Raw genomic sequence first — 21,759 nt, 5'->3', positions numbered from 1 at the left:
GCTCGAAGAGGGGATGGCGAAGCCAGATGGCGGCGGCTCATGGCACCACGGCCCCTTCCACCCAGGCCTCAGTAAGGCCCAGGTGGCCAGATGCATGCATGCCCGCTTGCGGCTCTCATACCCCACCCCCCAGCACTCACAATGGGTTCATTCGACGCTCTGTGGGGCGCCCAAGGGGCTCACACGAGCAATTGGCAATTGCGGAGCCCTGTGCTCGCCTCTTCCACATCCCTCCCGCCCTCTCCCGTGGCCTACATACATTTCCTCGTGCCTTTATGGTGCCACCAGCGCCAATGGCGCGCACCTGAGCGTCCCAGCAAGGGGTGATGGTGGGCCCAGCCTCTTTCACCCTCTCTCCTTGCGTGCACGCTTCCCAAAATGTTACCAGGTGCGTACTGGGTGATGTGAAGTGAGCAGGCGCCCTGACAACGCCACATACTTGAAGCCTGGAATGCTTGCTGAGCCGCCAGCTCTGCAGGAGCCTCCCTAGCAGGTGTCTGCGCTTCAGCGAACGCTGAATTGTTGCCTCCGATGCGCAGGAGTGGCCGCCGCGTGTTGTCCAGCGAGGACAAACGCCGCCTGGCATCAGCCCCGGAAGTTTCCCGTGGGTTGTGTGTGGCAAGCAGCAATGCACCAGAAGGGGATTCAATGGGGGGGGCGAGGAGTGTGGGCCTGGAGCTGCGCCCGCCGGTGCCGCCCCGCAGGCCGCCAGGCAGCGCGCTGGCCACTCATGTTGCATAGTCATGAGGCAAAAATCGGTGGCTGTGTCCACACGAGATGGGCAGCACGCTCTCTACAGCGCATCAAAGCTGGGGGTGTGGCCGCCTTCATTACCACCCGTCACACCCGTCGCCCCAGCTTCCACTAGAGAGCCCCGCCTCTGGCGTCGCCTGCTGCTGCTGCTGCTGCTGCTGCCCGGCCAGGCGGCTGCCACCGCGTGGCGGCGGCCGCTGCTGCAGCCCGCCACCGCCACTGCCGCCGTCTGCAGGGCTCCCAGCGCCAGCGCCGGTCTTGGCTGTGGAGCGCTGCCGGTGGCGCTGCCCAGCGGCGCCATCGGGGGTCTGGCCGTCAGAGCACACGGGGCAGAACCAGCGCCCTGCAGCAGCCCAGACAGCAGGGGCAGAGTAGCAGCAGTATCAGCACCCACAATCTGCAGCGAGGCAGGACATGCTAGCCACAGGTGGGCATCACGCAAGCCGCCAGCCGCCTCCCCAGCCGCGCACCTGGCGGCACCCCGCCCAGGCCGCAGCAGCGCGGGTGGTAGACCGAGGGGCAGCCGTCGCAGCAGAGCAGGTCGCCTGCAGACACACAGGAAAGGGCGCAGCCGGGCGTGGCGGGTGCTGCCGTTGGCTCCATGTTGTGACGGAAGCCATGGGGCAAACACGCTGTTGGAAGCATCTGTGCCATGGCAGCGCCTGCCGCATGCTGTTGCCTGCACGCTCTGCTGCTGCTGCTGTGATGCCCAGCAGCCACCAGACTTCCCCCCCCCACACACACGCACACACGTGCCACCACGCTCGCCACAGGCACACACCCCGCCCACCTTGGTCGCCGCCGCACGCTGCACACTGATGCTCATGCGACAACGCCTCGCTGCCCAGCTCCGACTCTGTGGCAGCGGCAGCGGCAAAGGGTGGCGGCGGCGGCGGCGGCCACGGTCGGGGAGCGCAGCAGGTCCGTCGCCCCGGCCGCGCCCCAGGCAGCCAGCCAGGCCTTCAGCCCTCTCGGCAAAGCATCCTGGCCAGGGCGGGTGCTGCGTGGGGAGCTCCTGTGTGACCGCGAGAGTGCGATAACACACACACACACACACAGAAGGAAGCAAAGCCCACCTCTGGCCAGAAACGAGTCCTCCAAATCGTACTCGTCATCCTCCTCCCCCTCCTGCCCCCCGCCTCCACGTGGCCACCCCTGCCGGGAGGCCACCAGCCCCAGCTGGCCGCCGCCCAGGCGAGTGCCGCCGGCGCCTGGAGTGTCTTGCACCTGCACCGGCGCCGCAAAGGCCGGGGACGGGCTCAATGCACATGTGTGCGGGGGGTGGGTGGGTGAACCCACAACCCTATGCAACACAACCCGCGGGCCGTCAGCCATGCCAGCGCCAATTTCATGCCATGCCGCCAAGGTGCCTCTCCCCGCACACCTGCGCATCCTGCCGCCGCCGCCGCTCGAGCATGCGCGCGTAGGCAGCCACGGGCGAGGGCGAGGCCCGCAGCAGGCCCATGGGCGGAGGCTGGAAGACCCTGCAAATAAGCGCAGCGCAGCACAGCAGCAGAACGGTTTCCTACTCAGCAGAGGGCCAGCCAGTCGCAAGACCTCAGCAGGAGCCGGCAACCAATCCTCTCCAGCGCTCCTCATGTGCGCCCAGCGCTGCCAGTGCCACGCCGCACCCACCTGCCGCTGCCCTCTCCGCTGGGAGGCTGGCTGGCTTCGTCAATGAAGTCGCTCAGGCCATCCTCATCCCCGCCCTCCCCTTCGTCCCCTGCACAGCGAGCAGGATACGGCAACGCAGGCACAGGTGGCAGGTCTTTCGCGACCGGGAATGCAGCCAGCAAGCCAGCAGCAGGATCTCAGTGAGGCACTAGTGCCATGTGCCCCTCCATGCCCATGGCAGCCCCAGCAGCAGCAGCATGCCTGATGCGTCGTCCCCTGACAGCTGAGCCTCGCAGTCCACAAACCGCGCAGCCCTGCGCCGCGCCTCCTCCCGCCGCCGCAGCCGCTCCTGCGCCGCCTCCAGCTGCTGGCGCCGGCCTTGCGGCGGCGACTGCTGCGCCTCAGCTCCTGCTGGCGCAGGGGCGCCGGTGGCGACCCCTGCAGCACTAGTGGGGCGACTGCCGCCTTTCTGCAGGCGCCGCAGGTTGCCTACCCCTGCCTGCTGCTGGTGCATGGGTGGCAGGCTGGCAGGAGAGTCTGCAGAGGGCAGCAGGCGCGAGCTGTGACCCTCAGCAGCAGGCTGGCAGCATGCAGCTTGCCAAAGCGCAGGCGTTTTGTTGACAGCCAGCAGCGAAGGCACAGTTCGCACACACACACCTGTCGCTTGGGTGTCCCACCCAGCACCTTCTCGGCCCGCTGCCGCCACCCCAGCCCCCGCTGCCGGCCGCCACTCAGGCGTCTGGCTGTCCAGCACGACTGCTCCAGCCTTGCGCCGCCCGCCTGCAGCTGTTACTAATGCAGGCTGCCACTCAGGGCTCGCCTGGCTGTCTTCCAAAGCGGCAGGTGCAGGCACAGGTGGCGGCGGTGCCCTCCCGGCACCCGCTGCTTGTGGCCCCGCCTGCCACTCTGGGGTCTGGCTGTCCACCACCACACGGCGCCTGGCCGCCGCCGAGGCTCCCGCAAGCTTAGCCCCAGCAGGGCCGCCACGGGCGTTGCCGCTTCGTTTCCAGGGAGGCGTTTCGCGGGGTGGCGCTGCCCCCGGTGCCGCTTGGGGTGGGCGGAAGCTGAAGCCACCGCCGCCGCCTTCCTGCTCCGCCTGCTGCCACCAACCCTGCTGTTGTTGCGGCGGTGCTGGGAGCCGGCTGTCGTCTCCATCGTCCTGCCAGGAGACGTCTGAGCATGCTGGCTCTGCTGCTGCTGCTGGCGCAGGCAAGGCGCTGCCGCCACAGCTCGCACCGCTGGCACCGGGTGGCTGCCGCCCGCCGGGGTGCCAGCCCTGATCTTGGTGCTGCATCCCTGGTGGCTTCTCCTGCTGCTGGATAAGGCTTTGATGCGGTGGCTGGATACCGCTGCCGGTCTGGCCTCGGCTGTGCTGCCAGCTGGGCGGTGGGCCGCTGCCGCCGCTCCCAAAACTGCCCAAGAAACCGCCATCATCCAAGCAACCTCCATGGCCAGGATACCATTCTGCGCCGCACTCAAGAGGGACGCTGCCACCGCTCAGCTGCGGCTGGGGCTGGTCGCTCAGCTGCTGCTGGCCGCTCTGGTGCTGCTGGCTTCCATGCTGCGCCTCCTGCTGTTGGTTCCAGGACTGCTGCTGCTGCGCTGCTGCATAGGCCTCTGCCTGGCGTTGAACAGGAAGCGCTGGCTCCGCAACCTGCTGCTCAGGGCACGGCTGGCCAAGCCACTGACCCCGCTGCTGCTGCCTCCCGCTGTCCTTCCACCCGACATTCCTGCCAGCGAATGCGACTTCCGCTGCGCCCACTGCCGCAAAGGCGGGAGACAGCACCGCCACCGTGTGCTGCCCCTGGCGCTGGCTGGCCTTCAGGCGCTTGCGCCTCAAGGACAGAGGCACATCCTCCTCTGCCTGCTCGGCCCCACCAACCGTGCTCACACCTGCAGCCTGCCGCTGCTGCTCAAAGCGCTGAGGAGCTCGCTGCTCGGGCTGCTCCAGCTGTGCAGCTGCAGGGTGCGCTGCCTGCTGCGAATACTGCGCCAGCTGTGCTGCCGCCAGCTGCTGCGCCGCCCATGGCTGCTGCATAGGGCTTGGGATCTCGGCTGGCTGCTGCAGCTGCTGCTGCTGCTGCTTGTGGCGCTTTGCCCGAGATGCCAGCGTTTCCTCCTCCTCTCCTTGGCCCTGTGGCAGCGAGGCAGGGCCAGCAAGCCCCGCCATCTCGTCTTCCTCCTCCTCCTGCTCCTGCCGGTGGCGCCGCCGCCGCTCCGCGCTGCCCAGTTGGGAGGGCAGCTGGCGAGGGCGCCGCTTCTGCTGGGACGGTGGAGGCTGCTGCTGCTGCTTCTGCTGCTGCTGCACCGGTGGCACAGGTGGCAGCGTTGCGCCTGAGCCGGATGCCGCCTCTGCGCCTGTTGCCACCGGGCGAGGCGGGAAATGCCGCCGCCGCGCCAGGCGTTGCGCCAACGGCAGCTGGCTGAGGCTCAGCGGCTCTGCAGGCTGGCTCCCCCCATTCTCCTTGCCCTCTGCATCCTCCTCCTGGGGTGGGGGCTCACTGCACTGGCCGCTGGGCAGCAGGTCCCAATTTGGAACGTCGCTATCAGAATCATGCAAGGCTGACTGCTCCCGCGGGCTTTGCAGCAGCTGCTGCCGCTGCTGGGCCGCCGGTTGCTGCGCCGGCTGCTGCGCCCGCTGTGTTGCAGGCAGTCGTTGACGCTGCGCCAGCTGCTGCCCACGCTGTGCAAGCGGCATCTGCGAGTAACTTCGCTGCTGCTGCTCCTCTTCTGGAGGCTGCTGCGGCTGCTGGGGTGCTGGGGCCGGTTGAGGCTGCTGAGGCTGCACCAGCTGGCGCTGCCGCTGCAGCAGAGGAAGTTGCGAGTAGGTTGGCTCCCAGGCCTCCTTCCCTGGCCCGGCCACAGGGTGCTGCTGCTGGTACTGCCAACGCGGCAGCTGATGCGGCTGCGGCTGCGCTGGAGCCTGTTGTTGCTGGTGCTGCCACTGCTGTTGTGATGGCAGCACAGCCGCAGGAAGCGGCTGCATGGCAGGCTGCACGACTGCCTGCACGGCTGGCTGCAAAGCTGGTGCCAGGTCATCATCTGAGTCAGCAGCAAGATCAATAATATCAGCCAGGTCATACCCAGCTGCTGCCATCGCTGCCGCCAGATCCCTGTCAGGGCAGCCAGCCATGGCTGCCTCAGGAGCAGCTGCTTGTGGCGGCGCTGGTGCTGCTTCCACGGCAGCAGGCACCGCGGGTGTAGCTGCTGCCACGGGCTGGGCTGGCGGCGCAGCTCGCTGCTCAGCAACGAGCAGTTCCGCTGCCGCCACAGCAGCAGCCTCCTGCGGCTCTTGCTGCTGCTCCTGCTGCAGCACATCGGGTGCTGCTGCCGGCGCTGCTGCCTCAGTTGCCGCCGCCTTGGCATTCTGCAGTCGGGGTTGCAGCCGCAAGCGGGTATGAGATGACCCTGGTGAGGACAAAGGGGCCAGCTGCAACAGGCATGGGCGTGCCACAACCCACCTTTCGCTTCTTTGCTTTGGCCCCAGCCGGCGCTGTGCCGGCTGCTGCTGCTTCCGCTGCCGCTGCTGCTGGGCCTGACGCAGTTGCCATCTTGCGCTTGCGAGGCTTGCTGACTTTGGCAGGCTTCTTGGCCGCCGCAGCTGCTGGCGCGGCCACAGCACCAGCTGCCCCTTGCTGCTGCACCGCCTCCCCGCCCAGCGCTGCTTGCTGCTGCTCGGCAGGTGGAGGGGGCAGCTCCTGCGCCCCGGCTGCTGCAAGGAAAGCCCAGCGGTGCGCTGCCGCATCGTCAAACCGCACCAGGTGCTGCTCGTCCTGCTGCTGCTGCTGCTGCTGCTGTGGGTCGCCGCCATGCACCGCTTCCCGCCGCACTCGACACTGCCTGCGCAGCAGCAGGCCGTCAGGTGCCCGCTGCGGCGGCAACAGGGGGTGCTGCTGTGTGGGAGGCGGGGTAGAGACAGCCTCCTGCTGCTGCTGCTGGTGGTCGTTCTGATTAGAAGCAGGCGCCAGGGCAGCCGCCGCCGCCAGGAGAGCCTCGAGGGTGGGTGGTGGCCCGATGCGCAGCTGCCCTGCCATATCCCAACCAAGAGCTGCGGCAGACACGTCTGGGAACAGCAAGCGGTGCTGGACTGCCGGCTGGGCCTGCTCCGGCGGCTCCCCAGCCCCTTGCTCCCCGCCACTTGGCGGCGAGGCCGGGGGCGGCGCGCCCGGCGAGCCGTCGCCACCAGCTGCTGGGGCCGTGGCTGGTAGGGCATCCCAGCATGCAACTTGGTCTCCTGCTGCCCCTTCGCCAGCTGGCACCACCGCCACCTCAGCATCATCATCATCATCCCCTAGCAGATCCACCACCTCTGGAGCAGCTCCGGCTCCAGCCGCAACAGTGGCGGCAGCAGCGGCGGCGGCCTTGCCGCTGGCCTTGCCGCCTGCTGGCCGGCCGCCCTTGCTGGCTGTTTCTGGCTTGCATGCTGCAGCGGCTGCTGCTGGAGCCTCTGGAGGGCCCTCTGCTGCCGCCTCCATGAGGGCATCAAAGTCGTCTGCTGCCTCGGCCACCGGCTCAAACCGCCAGTCATCGACCTCTGCCGCTGCTGCTGCCGCGTCTGCTGCCGCGCCAGCACCTGCACGGTCTCCCAGATCGCCGCCATCCATCTGTGCTCGCTCTTCCTCCGAGTCACTGTCAATGATTGTCAGCTGGCCACGGCCGCTGGCCCGCCGCCTCCCGCGCCCGCTCCCTCGCCCGCTGCCCGCAGCCGCCCGCCCACTACCCCTCGCCTTGCCGCTGCCGCGGCCCCTGCCGCGGCCAGACTTGGCTTCCGACTCCTGCACAGTGCACAGCGGGGACAACAGATCGACGCATACAAACAGGCAAGCCTCACCAGCCGCCGCACCACAGTAATGCGAACCAGCCAGCTGGTCAGGTGCGTGCACCCTGCCCGTGACCCATGCCAGCAGCCCCCTCCATGTGCCATTCCCGGTGCCCCGCCACACCTTTTTCGGCGTGTGCTCCACCGCCACATCTATGCGCACAGGCTCGTACGCGTGGGGCAGCATGCGTGGGCTGCGGTCGAACAACTCAAAGCCGCGAGGGTTGCGCAGTTTTCGCTGCAGCCTCATGGTGTTCTGCGGGGGCAGGCAGGCAGTGAGGTGTGCAAGTGAGGGTGAAGGTGGTGTGGGCGGCGCTGGTAGTGGTGTGTTTGCATGTGTACAGAGGAGTCGTGGGCAGGCAGGGCAGGCTAGGCCTGCAGCACGGCGAGGGCGCTGCCGGTGTCACGGTGCAGGGCATTGCTGCTGCCTGCTGCTGATGCTGCTGCTGATGCTGCCACTGTCGATGCTGCTGCTGATGCTCGCCTCTTCAATCTGGTTGTACTTATCTTGCTCCCTGCCAGCAGCCAGGATGTACACCACCCGGCCCTCCTTGTGCCGCCCCGTGCGCCCCATGCGTTGGGTGGAGCGAGTGGGGGAGGAGGTGGCGTCGTAGCAGACGATCAGGTCCACCTGGCGGCAGCCGGCGGCGTAGGCAGACGAGCGAGGCGTTGAGATGGAGAGAAAGGCGACATGAGGGTGGGAGAAAGCTGAGGGCGGCAGCTGGGAGATGAGCAGGCACGCAGACTGTACCGCAACAGCCATGACTGTTGACCCCGGCCAGGCATGCGTCCTTGTGGCAGCTCGCCTGCGGGATGTCCAGCCCCTCCTCGCCGATGCAGGTGGCTACCAGGCAGTTGAAGGCGCCAGACCTTGAGGCAGACGTGTGGGTGGGCAGGCGAGGAGGATGGAAACGAGAGACCAATGGGCGTGGGTCGGGAGGTGGCCATGGCGGAGTCAGCAGGCATGCAGGCAAAGGCTCCCTGCAGCCAGCTGCCTCAGCCCGCCCCGCACCTGAACCCCTTCAACACTTCCTTCTGCTCCTTCTGGGTCATGCCGCCGCCGCTGGCCTTGCCGCCGCGGCTCTTGCCGCTGTTGCTTTGGCCGATGAATGACCTGCAGGGTTAAAGGAAGGATAGCGGCAGGGTAGCGGCAGCCAGAGTAGATTTACATTCTGGAGCCTGTGGCGCAGACCTCATCAGCTGTGACCCCTTGCTGGCTGGCTGGGTGCCTCTTGTAAATGGAACCAGCCCCCTGTGCTATGGCACCAACCCCGAGTGCCACCAACGCACATGCTGTACCATGCTGTGCCCTGCTGTGCTGACCTGGCAGTGATGAGCGGCTCGTGCGCTTGCAGCGCCGCGCGAATCTCCGCCACTCCGTCACGGAAATTGGTGAACACAATCACCCGCCCACTGGCGCCCTCCTCCCCGCCCTGCGCCTGCGTGGGGCAGCACATGGAAAGGCAGCAGCGGTGATAGGTCCAGCCAGCGGTGTTGCCCTGCAGCTACCGAATGTGGGGTGCTGCCGCTCAGGACGCGAAGAATGGCTGCCACACGGCCCAAGGCGGCTGCCTCACCGAGAAGTGCTGGCGCAGGATCTGCACCAGCTTGATGAGCTTGGGGCTGCTGCCTCCGTTCCGCACAGCGGCCTCTAGGGACTGCTGGAACTGCAGAGGCAGGACCAAAGGCAGGGGCGGGGCACCTTCAGGCGTGTTTGGCGGCGGCATAACCATGTGCGCCTGGGGGCAGGCACCCTCTCAAGACGCTCGGACATGCATGTGCAAGGAATGCAACGCAACGGGCTGCGCCACGGCCGGTTGACCGCCTCACACTGCAGAACATGCTGTCGTCGCGTAGGCTCTTCATATAGTTATCGTTGATCTTCTGGTTGAGATATGATAGCGCCTGCAGAGGCAGCGCAATGGAGCCATGTGCTAGGGCAGCCGGCGCCAGGTCGGACCGCAGCAGCATGCGGTCCGGGCACGGCGTCACCCTGATGCAGTTGAGCTGCTGCCTGCTGACCCCTGCCCACCCACCTGGGCCACTCCGTACACATCCAGCAAATCCCTTACTTGCACAAGCGCCTGGGCCTGCATGCAGCCAGCGCGCGCAACCAGATTCAAGCACTAGCACAGCGCGGTGCCCAGCTGCAGAGTCGGGAGCCACCTTGCCCATGTCCCTCCCGCCACTGCATTCAAGCAAGCGCACGCAGGTGCCGAGGCCCGCCCAGGCCAGCCCTGCCTGTGCGATTGCGGGGTTGAAGGAGTTCGCCTTCTGAGAGGTGCGCAGCGCGTGGCTGGATACAGTCTCTGGGTTGGGGTTTCCATAGTACTCCTGCACCCAGATGTGATGGTGCTGGGACGAAGCGCCAGCGCGCGGCCGAGGCAGCCCCCATTCCTGTCGGTGGCAGCTGCCTCCAGGCCAGGCACCCACCTTCTTGGCAACCAGCGACGCAATGAAATTGTGGATCAGGCGGAGCAGCACTGCGCGCAGCGGCACCGTCTCGCGCGTGGGGTATACTAGCTCCACTGCAGGCGGGCAGGCAGGCGCACGCGCAGTGAAGGACGGGCAGTAAACCACTCGACTCGCCGCCACCGATTGCAACAGCTGTTGCTGCTGCCATGCCGGCCAGCGGGTGCCCCTGCGTTGCCCCAGCCATCCTGGCTTGACAGCCGCATGCAGCACGTGCCAGAGATGTCCTTGGGGTGGGTGTAAGGCGCCACATCGGGGTCCTGCTCGGTACGGAACTCGATGGCGGAGATCATCAGCTTCTCGATCACCTCCTGCGGCAGGAGTAGCAGGGATGCAGGGGGGGGTGCCAGCAAGGGAGGCAGCCATCAACGGATGGGAGAGGGCAGCAGTTGCTGGCGAAGCCAAGCCTGGCGAGGAACCGCGGTGCTCAGCGCGGCACCAGCATCACAAGCCGCGTGACTTTGGCGGCAACCGTCAGAAGCGGAATGCGCCGCGGCAGCGAGGCGCGCCCTGCCTGCACTTTGGCGCCGTCGGCGCCCGGAGTGGCGCTGAGGCCCAGGATGCGGAACTTGCACTTATGTTGCCGCATAAGCGACACTGCCTTCACGATGTCCTGGTTGCCTGCGGGCGGACCAGGCAGCGACAACAAGGCAGGCACAGCGGTGGAAGGAGGGACGCGCGAAAGCGCCTCAGGAGGGACTTGGGTCGGCCTGGAAGTTGGAGAGGCACCAGGCCAGCAGCAGGCTCCCCACCCGTGGCTCGATGGCACTCGTCCACCACCAGGCACACCACCCGCTCATACGGGCAGATGCCTGCATGGGAGGGCCAATAGATTGCAGGAACTGAGGCGCATGCCACCGCCGGGCGCCCAGCAAGACAGAGGACAGGCACGACCCGAGCCGCCCGCCACCCGCCCGCAGTCACACCCACCATTCTGCAAGTCTTTCCAGAAGGTTTGCGGCGTGCAGAAGAAGGCGCGCCGGATGCCGCCCTGCCACTCCTGCTTGCGCGCATCCGGCCTCGAGCCGCCTGCACGCGGCCACAATAGAGCAAGGCACATCACAAGCCAGTGGTTCACAAGAGGTGGTGGCGGAAAAAGGTTGAGTGAAGGGCGGCACCGGGCAGCCAGCGCCGGCCAGCTAGCCACGCAGCCTGTCGATAGCGGCAGGCAGGCAGGCAGGCAGGCAGGCAGGCAGGCAGGCAGGCAGGCAGGCAGGCCCACCCGTTATCTCGCAGAAGCCCGACTTGCTCATGCCCATGAAGGAGTGGCAGGCTTCCATCTGCTGCGCCACCAGCGGCCTGGTGGGCGCCACAAACACCACCTTGCCCTGCACCAGGAGGGTGGCAGGGTGGTGGGGGCAGGGCAATCCAGTTGGGGCAAAGGGGCAAAGGTGTTTAGGCGGGACGGACACCCAGCGGAAGAGAGGTCCACATGCAGGCAGGCGGCTTCAGCCCCAGGCCCCACCTCTGGGAACCAGCGCGCAAAGTTGTGCATGACGACCGCCGCGATCAGCGTCTTGCCCAGACCCGTGGGCAGGCACACCAGCGTGTTGGTCAGCAGCGCGGTCTGCGGGCGGGATCGAGAGGGCAGGGTGGGTTGGGCGCGTGCACCCTTGAGCAACTCGCTGAGACGGAGGCTGGCGGCAGCGGCCACAAGGGCAGGCAGGGAGGGGGGGCAGGGAGGTAGGCAGGCAGGCAAGCAGGCAGGCGGCAGCAGCCACAAGGTGTGCAGGCAGGCTGGAACAAGCCGGCAGGCAAGGAGGCGGGCAGGCACCTGGATGCAGGCCAGCTGGTATTTCCGCTGCGACACGCCTTTGGGAAACACCCAGTGCCGAGCGCAGACCCTGCAGCACAGCACGGGCAAGCAGGGTGAGGCGCGCCGTGCAAGTGGGTGGCACACAGCTCGGTATGGTGGCTAGGAGGCGCAGGTCACAGCTGCTCAGGCAGCCACAGCCACTTCCCAGGCCCCTGCTCGCCTGTGCAGGCGAATGCCGCCAGTAGTGGTGTTAACAGGCACCAGGTCGCCTTCGCCGCCGCCCAAAGGATCGCCCACACCACCAGCGTCGTCATGCGCCACGCCTGCCCCCCAACCGCTGCCGCCGTTGCCTGCTGCGCCGCCGGGCGTGGCCCACCCTGCGGCCACAGGCGACATGACGCCGCCGCGGGGCGATGGCCCGCCACCGGTTGGGCGTGCAGCAAAGGCCAGCTGCCAGGGCTGCCAGGGCTCAGGCTGCTGTGCCGCAGCCGGTTGGGGACGATGGTATGGCAGCTCCTGCTGCATCTGCTGATGCTGATGCTGCGAGGGCTGCTGCCGCCCCGGCTGCACCGCCGCTGCCGCCGGGGCAAAGCCGGGGAAGTCTGCTGGGGCGGCGGCTGCTGGGGCCCGCTGCTGTTGCTGCTGCTGCTGCTGCTGCTGCTGCTGCTGCTGTGCGGGCATGTGATAAGCTGATGCCGACGGCGCCGTGGCTGAGGCTGTCATGCCCTCTGGAAAGTAAAACTCCATGTCAATGTCGGCAGGCACCTGCTGCCCGTGCTGCTGCCCGTGGGGCTGCGCCGGTGGCTGATCACGGAATGCCTGCTGAGCCTGCTGAGGCTGCTGAGGGCCCGCCGCATGTGCGGCACCGGCAGCGGCCTGAGGCGGCAGCCCCTCGACAAGCGAGCGAGCTGCATCGGCTGTGGTCCTGAAGGCTGCCTGCTGGTGCTGGTGTGGTGGTGCAGGGCGGGATCCCGCGGTCGGCTGCGGCGCATAAGGTAGCTGCTGCTGCTGCTGCTGGGGAGCAGGCCCCTGCATCTGTGCTGCATTCCCTGGGTGCGCTCGCCAAGATGCAGGCCTGGATGCGACCTGCTGGCGCTGCGGCGGCGGCGGCCAAGCCTGCCGTTGCGGTGGCGGTTGTTGCGCGGGCTGCTGCTGCAGCTTCTGCTGGTGCTGGTAGTGGGGCAGGGCGGCGGGAGGCCCGGCCCCAGCCGCCGCGGCCGCCGGCAGCGCCCCGGGGCCAGGCGACGTGTTTCTCCAAAAGGCATACACACACGGCTGCACGAGCTTCTGGCCCTGGCCGCTGGCGGCCGCCGGCGGCGTCTTCTGGCGCTGCCCCCGCGGCTGCTGCTTCTTTGGCGGCGGCCTGTGGGTGGCTGCACCCGTTGCTCGTCCGGGCAACCTGCCAGCCACGCCGCTGGGGCCGGCGCCACCGCTGCCCCTGCCTTGTGGGCCAGGCGGCGGCGCTTGCTGCTGCTGCTGCTGCTGCCGCTGCCAGCTGGGTGCTGCCCCATAGGCTGGCCTGCCCGGGGGCGGGGCTGCACCCTCCAGCGGATGGCCCCACTGCGGCTGCTGCTGCTGCGGCTGCGGCTGCTGCTGGGGTGGCGGCGGCTGCCATGTGTGCTGCTGCGGCGGCGGCGCACCTTGCTGCCTGCCGCCTCCGTAGTGCGGCGGAGCGGGGGGTGGCAGTCCGCTGCTGCCAGGCGCCAACCAGCCTGCATTCATTTCAGCGCCGCTCCTGCCATGCCAGCTTTGTTGCGCTTGTGGCGGCACCCCTGCGGCTGCGCCTGGCACCGGCTGTCGCTGCTGCTGCCAGGCAGGCGGCGGCGCGGCGGCGGGTGCAGCGGGGCCCGTCCCAGGCCCGCTGCCGCGCTGTGGCCATCCTACATTTGCGCCGGAGGGCTGGAAGGCGTTGTGGGGAGCGGGCTGCTGCTGGCGCTGCGCCAGAGCGGCCGCCTCCAGCTCCTCCAACGCCGCCAGGTCCTGCAGAGCGTCAAGCGCGCGGAAGCAATTCAACTCGAGGCCCCGGGCACGGCGATCGCTTGGCGTGCTGGGCACGGACCACATTTGACACCCGCAAAACCAAGCGCTGGCCCGGGCGCACCCAGTCATCGTCATCCATCCCAGAAAGCAGAGCGATAAGTAGGAATGCGGAGGGCAGCATGTGACGAGAGTTTCTGCACCGCTGCGCTGTGCCACGCTGTGGCGGTGGCGCTGGGCTGCCGCCGGTGGCGGAACATGCACGTGTGCGCCTGGCCACAGTTTAAACTGCGTTACATGCCGGAAGGTAATGGCGATTTGCAAAACATTGAGTGCGGCTTTGCGGGAAGCAGGATGCAGAGACAGCGCAAGAAGGATGGCGGGCCTCCTGGCCCACCACCGCACCCAGCTCTCAAGCTGGCTGGACAGGGCACCCACCGGCAGCAGAGGTGCAGGTTTTTTCTCAGCAGTTTAGTGCGCCGCCAGGTCAACAGTATGGCCCCTATCCATGTCGTGCTGCCACCTCGCGGCGGGATGCTGCCTCCTAACCATCCACTTTGCCCCGTGTTACCATGGTATAGCAGCACTCCATAAATAAACCAAATGGGAGGAGCAGCTCCAGGCATGGGACAGAGCCTTAGTGCAAGAAGGGCGCATGCCCGTCCTGCAGCACGCTCTGCAGCTGGGCAAACTTGGCGGCGGAGGCGGCCTTGTGCTGCTCCAGTGCCGACAGCACCTGCAGCGGTATGCGGGGGAAGGCTTCAGAAGGGTGCGCAGTATCTGCTGCGGTACATCCTTTGGAAACATAGGAAAGCCCGCCAAGCAACCCAGTTAGCCAGCCTGCCAGCCAGCCCCACCTCCCGAAGCTCCTCCTCCACTTCCAGCACCCGCGCCGCCGCCCGCGCCGCCTGGCCCTGGTGCCGCTCCGCCGCGCCTGCCGCAGCGCGGCCATGCTGCTGCTCCTCCCGCAGCTGCTGGCGGAGGCCGTGGACCTCCGCCTCCAGCTGGCGCACGCTGGCGGCCAGCACATCTCGCTCGCCACGCAGCTCGGCTGCCACCTGCTGCGCGGCGCTGCAGTCGGCGGCCAGCCGCGCCTCCTGCACCACAGCCATAGGTGGGGGGCCATTCGGCACACAGAGCAGCAGCACACTTGAGATGCTTCTGAGCTGCTGCCCACTCTGTGCACAACACCCACAGAACAGGCGCCAACGTACGGATGGGAGAAGCAGCGACCACGGCCCAGGCAGCGGCAGCAGACAGCCCCGCAGCAGCGCACCTTTTGCCCGAACAGCGCCTTCACCCGCTCCACCTCCTCCCCCACGTATGCTATCATGCCTTCCTTCTCCGCAGCAGCCGACTCGGCCGCGGCCGCACGCTTGGCCGCCTGCGCCGCCGCGCGCTCCGCGTCGGCCAGTCGCCGCTCCAGCTGCTCAATCACTCCCTCCTGCGCCTCGATCTCCGCCCTGCGAGGCATGCAGGCAGGCGCACAGCACAGCATATGACTCATGGCGCAGGCCGAAGGGCAACAGCAGCATCAGTGCCTGCACACGGCGGGCTCATGCCGGCAGCCAGGATTGGGCGCCATACCCCTCCCTTGCCACCCTTCCGGCCGCTGCCCCACCTCAGGCTCTCCTGCTTGTCGGCGTCTCCGGCCTGCAGCGCCTGCAGCTCCTCCTCTGCCTCCTCCGCCACGAGGCGCGCCTCTTCAGCGGCAGCACCCGCCTCTGCCGCCGCCTTCTTCAGGTCTGCGATGCGCTCGTTGGCAGAGTCCACCATCGCTTCCTTGATCCTGCGGGAGCAGGGAGGCGGGGAAGGGGGAGGGTTGGGCTGGGCTGGGGTCAGCCACTGCGGTCAGGTGAGCAGCTATTCCAGAGCCTGCGGTGGCGACAAGGAGGCGCCGCGATAGCAACAGCTGCTGCTGCAGCAGCTGCCCCTCACTTGACAGCATCCCGCAGGTTCTGGGACTCCTCAGCCAGCTGCTCCGCGCGGCTGCGCGCCTCGGCAGCGGCGCCCTCGGCGGCCGCCGCACGGCGCCCCGCCTCCTCCCGGCCCGCCTTCAGCGCCGCCTCAGCCTCAGCCAGCCTGCAATGGCGACAGCTACGCTGCGTCAAACAAATGTGCAAGCAGGCCTATACAATGTCGCCATCATGTGGCACAGGTCTCTCCCACGCCACAGGATGGGAGGCGCCAGCAGGCACCAGCCGGCAGCCCAGCGGCGCGGGCCGGCGGCGGCCTCTTGCCTGGCTGCAGCCTCCTGCCTGGCCTCCAGCAGCTGCTGCTGCGCGCCCGCCAGCCGCTGCTGCAGCGACTCGGTGAGCCGCCGCTCCTGCGTCAGCTGGTCCCGGATGGCTGCCAGCTCGCCGGCCCGCTCCCGCAACGCCAGCAGCTCGCCACGTAGCCGCTCCAGCTCCTGTATTTCCACCGCACGCGCCGAGACCGACCTTTTTCAACGCAATCCGCAGGCCGGGAGCGGGCGTTCCAAGGCCCAGCAGGCCCCATCAGCGGCAGGCAGCGGCAGGCAGCCCACCTGCGGGTTCATCGCCTGCAGCCGGGCACACGCCTCTGCCTTCTCCTGCGCCAGGCCTCGCATGCGCAGCTTCTGCTGCTGCACCACCTCGCTGAGCTCGCTCGCCAGGCCCTCGGCGTCCTGCGGCAGGCGAGGGAGGTGAGAAGGCGCACGTTGGCAAGAGGAGGCAAGAGCCAGCTGGCAAGGGGGACACCCGTTGAGCGGGCCGATGCCGGTGCCACCGCTCCAGGCTGGCTGCTGCCAGCTGCAGCTGCATCGATGCCTCGCCTCAGCACGCTTGCAGCACGCCACCTGTAGCATCCCACCTGGCGCCTGGCCTGGGTGTCGCGCAGCGCCCGCCGCAGCTCGACGCACTCGGCAGCCAGTGCTTCCAGGTCCTGCCGCATGTGCTGAGCCTCCCGGGCCGCCTCCTGCACCCCACCAGGCCCCCAGGGGCGCTGTTGGACGAGCGCCCGGCGGCATGCATGGCTCCAGGGCAGCAAGGAGCCTTCACGAAGTCCTGCAGATACTGCGCAGGCCAGTATCCTGCAAAGGCCAGTATCCCGCACAGGCCAGCTGCAGCGCGAGCAGGATCTCAACAGCAAGCCGCGCCCTCCCACCTGCAGGGCGCAGCGGAACTCGGCTTCCGTGGCCGCCAGCCGCCGCTGCACCTCGTCCCGCTCGGCCTGCGCCGCCGCCGCCGCCGCTCGCGAGTCTGCCGCCGCGGCCGCCAGCTCGCGCTGGTGCTGCTGGCGCAGGGCCGCCAGCGCCGCGTCGTGCTCCTCGTGCACAGCAGCCAGGGTGGAGGACAGCTGGCGCAGCTGCTGCGCAGCTTCCTGCTCCCGCCTCGCTGCCTCCTGCGCCTGCTGCTGCCGGTCCGCCAGCTGGGCCTGTGCGGCAGCGAGCTCCTGCTCCAGCTGCTCCTGCCGCCTGCTGCCCTCCGCCCCAGCCGCCGCGCCCTCCGCCTGCAGCCGCTCCGCCACCTGTCGCTGCTGCGCGACCTCCTGCCGCGCCGCCGCCAGCTCGCCACGCACAGCCGCCACCTCGGCCCTGCCGTGCGCCAGTTCGGCAGCCAGCCGCTCAGCCTCGGCCACGGCTCGCTGCTGCTCCGCCTGGCGAGCCGCCTCTGAACCATCCAGCTCCTGCCACGCCCGAGCCAGCTCGTACTCCAAATCCTGCTGCCGCCGCCGCCCTTGGGCGGCGCTACTGTGAGCCTCGCTGAGCTGCGCCTCCAGCGCTTCGTGCCGCGCCTGCAAGCTGCCCAGCTCACCCCGGGCCTGATCCAGCGCCCCGGCCGCCTGCTGCCTGGCTTCGGCCACCTGCACATCTGCAAGGCGGGCAAACTCTGCCGCCTGCTGCTGCGCCTGCTGTGCAGACGCTGCGGCATGCTGCTGCGCACGCTGCGTCGCCAGCGCTTGCACTTCCAGCTCAGCCTGCAGCGCCTGCGCCTCATCTTGAAGGGCCGCCAGCTGCTGCTGGCACTCCTCCTGCTGCTTGGTCGCATCCACATCAGGCTCCGTCTGGGCTGCCGTGCTTGTGTGCAGCACAGCCGGCAAGCGCTCAAGCTGCCGCTGTGCATCCTCCTCTGGTTGCGGCTGGCCGGAGCAGGCGGCGTGACCATGCTGGTGGTGGTGGTGCGATTTGGCCGGCGAGGCTGGTGCGTCCACCTGCTGCAAGGCTTTGCGGATGGCCCCAGCCAGCTGCGGGCAGCTGTGAAGCAGCTCCAGAAGCTCGTGCTCTGGTCCACCAGCGCTGCTCATCTCTGCCTCGCCCTGGTGTGCCTGCTGCTGCTGAGAGCTCGGTGGTGCACCGTGTGGCTGCAAGCAGTTGTCCGGGGCTGGTCTGCCGGCAAATGCCGCAATCATCCGTTGAATGCGCTGCAGCGGCACAGGGGCGGAGGGCCCAGCGCCTTGCAGCTCCTGCCCCTCAGCCGGCGGTGCAGCCGTCTGTTGGCCTGACTCCTGCTGCCCGCTGTCGCACAGTCGCCCAGCGGCAGCTGCTACTGCCGGCCGCTGGGCTTGCTGCGGCGCCTGCTCCCCCAGTGCCTGTCCCTGCAGCTGCCCTGGTGCTGGGGGTGGCGGCAGCGCTGGCGCGGGCTGGAATGCCTGCAGCTGCAGGGCTGCCAGGTACTGGAGCGCCTCGCCGGGGCTCACAGGCTGCCCATCCAGAAGCTTCAGCCGCGGCAGCGCCGCTGCTATGGCCAGGCGATATTGTGGTTGGCGGCACACCGGGTTGCCTGCAGACAGCAACAGTATAAAGGGGTGGAGATAGCAGCGGCAGCAAGGCAGGTGGTGCCAGGGCTCCTGCTGCATATGGAAGGGGCACCAGACAGGTGTCCAATGCACGAGTAGCTGCATCCTGCACCTGGCATGTCGCCTGCCACCTGCAGCTCTGCCAGCCGCGGCAGGCCTGCCAGCACCGAAAAGTCCCCCAGGCTGGCCAGCGCATTGTCCCGCACATCCAGCCGCTCCAGCGGGCCGCCATGCAGCGCCGCCAGGCCCGACAGGGAAGCCAGGCTGTTGTGGGCGAGGCTGAGGCGGCGCAGGCAGGTCAGGCCTGCCAGCGCGCCGACGCCTACAGTCGCCAGGCTGTTGCTGGCCAGGTTGAGGCTAGTGAGCTGGACCAGGCCCGCCAGGGCGCCTTCTGCCAGCTCAGTGATGCTGTTGGATGACAGGTTGAGGTCCTGCAGCGCGCCGAGCCCGCCGAGCCCGGCCACGCTGGCAATGGCGTTGCCGTGCAGGCACAGCCGGCGCAGTGGCGGGAAGGCAGCTGCCAGGTTTGCGGGCACTGCGGTCAGGCCCTCGCCAACCAGGCTCAGGGCCGCTGCCTCGGGATCTGCGCCATCCTCGCCGTCGCTGCTGCTCAGATCGGCTGCCAGCAGAGCCGCCAGCTCAGCTCCAGGGTCATCTGGATCTGGAGCTCTTGCGCTGCCGCGGCAGCACGCCGCCGCTGCAGCTGCCTCGCCCCCTAGGTTGCCGCCGCAGCCACCAGCAGGCACCACTGCGCTGGCAGTGGCCATGCTACCAAGCTGCAAGCTAGCGTGCTTGCCAGCGGTTCAGCTCTCTGCGTACAGCTGCAGCTGGAAGGCTCCCTCCAGGCAGCACGACTTGATGGGCACAATCTGCGCCTGCTGCAGCTCCAGGTGACCGGGAGCGGGCTGCTCCTCCACCCACGCCGCCTGCGGCACGCCGCCCCGCCAGCTGGTGTAGGCCACCACCTCAAAGGTGCAGCTGGGCGGCAGCTTCTTGAGGTACGAGTCGGCGTACTGCAGCTTCAGCAGCAGGCCCCGCAGGTGCGCCTCGACGGCCTCCACGTCCAGGCCCTCCTGCGCAGTGCCGCCGCCGCCCGCAGCCAGAATCTGCAGCGGGAAAAAGTGGGGAAGGAACAGTGTGGTTGCAGCATAAAGCAGGGTGGGGAGGGCACATAGGCAAGCCTGGGCAGAGCTGGGGCAAGCGTGAACCAACAAAGGAACAACCAGGCAATGCCTCCCACCCGCGGCTCGAAAATGAAACGCTCCACAGGTGTGCGGTCCGGCCGCAGCACCACTATTGCCACCTTGGCGAGACTGCCGCTGGCCAGTGGGGCCTGCAGGTGGCAGGTTCGTGAAGCGGCACAGCAGTGGCACCACAAGGAGCGAGCGGGTGGGGTCGCGGCACATGCATGAGCCTCTGTGCCTGGACACACACCATCCAGTCATGCTTTAAGGGCAAGGCCAAACGTATGGCATAGCAACAGCCAGCCCTCTCCAGGTGGCCACGCACGCCACCCACACCACCCACACATACTTTTAAGCCTGCCACTGCGTCAGAGATGTAGGCGGCGAGGTCTGGGTGGCGCGCCCGCCGCACCGCGATGCCGTATAGGCGCTGCCGCTCAAACAGCTCCGGGCTATACAGCTCCCGAACAAAAAGCACCTGATGCACCAGGGCCTCGAGGAACTCAAGCAGCACGTCCACCAGGGAGTCTCCCGCCACCATGTGCCGCGCGGCTGCCGCCCTGCCGCAACCGGCGCAACGCTGGGTGGCGCAGCGAGGGAGCTGTGCCGCGGTGGCCTACTGGTGCACTGCTGAGGGTACCAGCACGAGAGAGGGCGTGTGCGACTGCGCCCGATGTGATCTCTGACGTCTGACCAGGGGCGGCTTGCACCAGCACTTGAGCAGCAATTGGCCGGCGCCGTATGGGAGCGATATGAAGGCAAGTCAGCATCCGCCATGCTGGTCCAGCTCCGCATTTGCCGCGCTGGCCTGAGTTTTGCTCGGTATGTGATTTAGGCAGTGCCGTCGTTCCATGATGGCTGCTGTCGTCGCATCCAGCACGGCCTGGCGGCCCTCTGCACGCCCCAGCGCGGCGAGGTGCCATCGACCGCGACGCTCAGCTCGCGTGGCGACTCGCAGCGGCGGCAACGTGAGTGGGGGGATGAGCGCTGCAAATTCTGATGAGCTGGGATGGGTGCAGTTGGATAAGCGCTCCGCGCTGCTCACCCGCTGCTATCGCCTGCCGCTGCCGCCTGCCGCGTGCAGGCTGCCACGCTACCGCAGCAAGACCTGCTAGCAGCGGTCGAATCGCTGGGCTACCCCGCCTCCATTTTCCCGGGGGATGAGCAGTCGCGTGCCGGCATAGACAGCAGCATCAAGCGGCTAGAGGAGGCCAATCCAACTCCCTCGCCTCTGCAGCAGGCCGAGCGCGGCGGGCAGCCCAGCCCAGCCCTGCTGGGCGACTGGCAGCTGATCTACGCGAGCAGCGGCACCTATGTGACTCGCACGGCGGCGGCGCAGGCGCTGCTGGCAGCCAGCAGGCTGCCAGGCACGGGTGTGGCAGATGTTCGGCAGGCCCTGCAACTCCCACCCAACAGCAGCGGCAGCGGCAGTGGCAGCAGCGGCCAGCTACGCACCAACAATGCGGCCTGCTTTGGTCTGGGGCCCTTTGGGGAGTGGGAGGTGTGCATCGACGGAGTGTGGGACATTCAGGATGGCTCGCTGGCGCGGGTGAGCTTTGAGAGCTTCACCCTGCAGCTCGTGGGCATGCTGGGCCTGAAGCTGCCCCGGATGGCCAAGGTGCGCTGCCGCTGTGGTACGCTCTCAAAAAGGCGTACCCATGGCGCCTACATAATGCTTTACAGTGCATTGCCACGTTCCTTCTCCTCACCCCACCTTGACCTGCGTTGTTGTGCCAGGTCACGGTGCCTATCAAGAACAGCATTACAGCTGACTTTACCACCACCTATGTGAGCGAGGGTGTTCGGATAGCGCGGGGGAGCAAGGGCAACGTGTTCCTTTTCCGGAAGCTGGCCTGATTATTTTTTAAACCGTCGCTGTGCTTTGTTGAAAGAGGGCCGTTGTTACAGCGCTGGCATGCACAGTTGGCGACAACGGCGGCGGGAGGCGGGAGCCTCGCAAGCAGCCTGCTACAGGCGCGGCCTGCAGCAGCATCGCGATCGGTCACATGCTCACCACCGCTCGATTCCTCTCTATCGCACATCATGCGCACATGCTCCCGCCGCGGCGTGACAAAGGCCGAGGCCCGCCATCAACCGGCTGACTCCAGCTGCCAACCCTTCCGCTACTGCTTCCACTCCACAAACTCCTTCTTGCCCTCGTCCCAGCTATACCACTTGCCATCGCCGCCGCTGTAGAAGCCGCCGGAGGCCGCATCCCAGTACATGCCCGTCTCTGCACGGCAGGAGAGAAGCGGCGGGGGCACCACCAGAGCCAGTCTTGTTTGCCAGGCGCAGCGCAGCGAGGACAGCAGGCCGCCGGCCGGCAGGCCTGGCGGGCAAGGACCTGCTGGCCGCTCCCGCCCACAGCGCTGGCCAGAGGAGGCACCTGCCTCGGGAGTCCCTTAACGCCGGCATGCACCAGAACG

The 21,759-nt window shown here is 67.9% G+C and overlaps 4 protein-coding genes across 4 annotated transcripts; all 4 read right to left on the bottom strand.

The window, feature by feature from the left end:
• Positions 1-830: 830 nt before the first annotated feature.
• On the bottom strand, positions 831-7,436 carry CHLNCDRAFT_133598 (hypothetical protein; the record flags this gene model as incomplete). Its single annotated transcript, XM_005851877.1, has 10 exons — positions 831-1,096; positions 1,224-1,298; positions 1,544-1,609; positions 1,830-1,980; positions 2,138-2,237; positions 2,389-2,476; positions 3,862-3,988; positions 4,130-5,734; positions 5,829-7,142; positions 7,311-7,436. The coding sequence occupies 10 exons, from the start codon at positions 7,434-7,436 to the stop codon at positions 831-833; spliced, it is 3,918 nt and encodes a 1,305-aa protein (XP_005851939.1).
• Positions 7,437-7,589: 153 nt separating this feature from the next.
• CHLNCDRAFT_133597 (hypothetical protein) lies at positions 7,590-13,533 on the bottom strand (the record flags this gene model as incomplete). The annotated part of the gene is made up of 19 exons (XM_005851876.1): positions 7,590-7,817; positions 7,960-8,056; positions 8,199-8,300; positions 8,510-8,625; positions 8,764-8,853; positions 9,017-9,091; positions 9,223-9,276; positions 9,395-9,520; positions 9,620-9,714; positions 9,930-9,969; positions 10,098-10,279; positions 10,411-10,470; positions 10,589-10,687; positions 10,881-10,986; positions 11,124-11,225; positions 11,433-11,502; positions 11,791-13,037; positions 13,299-13,394; positions 13,516-13,533. The coding sequence occupies 19 exons, from the start codon at positions 13,531-13,533 to the stop codon at positions 7,590-7,592; spliced, it is 3,003 nt and encodes a 1,000-aa protein (XP_005851938.1).
• Positions 13,534-14,028: 495 nt separating this feature from the next.
• Positions 14,029-18,916, bottom strand: CHLNCDRAFT_133596 (hypothetical protein; the record flags this gene model as incomplete). Its single annotated transcript, XM_005851875.1, has 10 exons — positions 14,029-14,127; positions 14,249-14,488; positions 14,668-14,854; positions 15,013-15,180; positions 15,330-15,473; positions 15,590-15,801; positions 15,919-16,038; positions 16,224-16,328; positions 16,518-18,133; positions 18,262-18,916. 10 exons carry the CDS (start codon positions 18,914-18,916, stop codon positions 14,029-14,031), a joined length of 3,546 nt encoding a protein of 1,181 aa, XP_005851937.1.
• A 183-nt stretch (positions 18,917-19,099) lies between these two features.
• On the bottom strand, positions 19,100-19,865 carry CHLNCDRAFT_12919 (hypothetical protein; the record flags this gene model as incomplete). Its single annotated transcript, XM_005851874.1, has 3 exons — positions 19,100-19,219; positions 19,390-19,482; positions 19,683-19,865. Coding segments are annotated over 3 exons (396 nt in total), but the record flags the coding sequence as incomplete, so codon positions are not given.
• Positions 19,866-21,759: the final 1,894 nt, after the last annotated feature.

Source organism: Chlorella variabilis, assembly GCF_000147415.1.
Source record: "Chlorella variabilis unplaced genomic scaffold CHLNCscaffold_1, whole genome shotgun sequence".
Classification (NCBI taxonomy): domain Eukaryota; kingdom Viridiplantae; phylum Chlorophyta; class Trebouxiophyceae; order Chlorellales; family Chlorellaceae; genus Chlorella; species Chlorella variabilis.
This window is presented reverse-complemented; position numbering and strand designations above follow the sequence as displayed.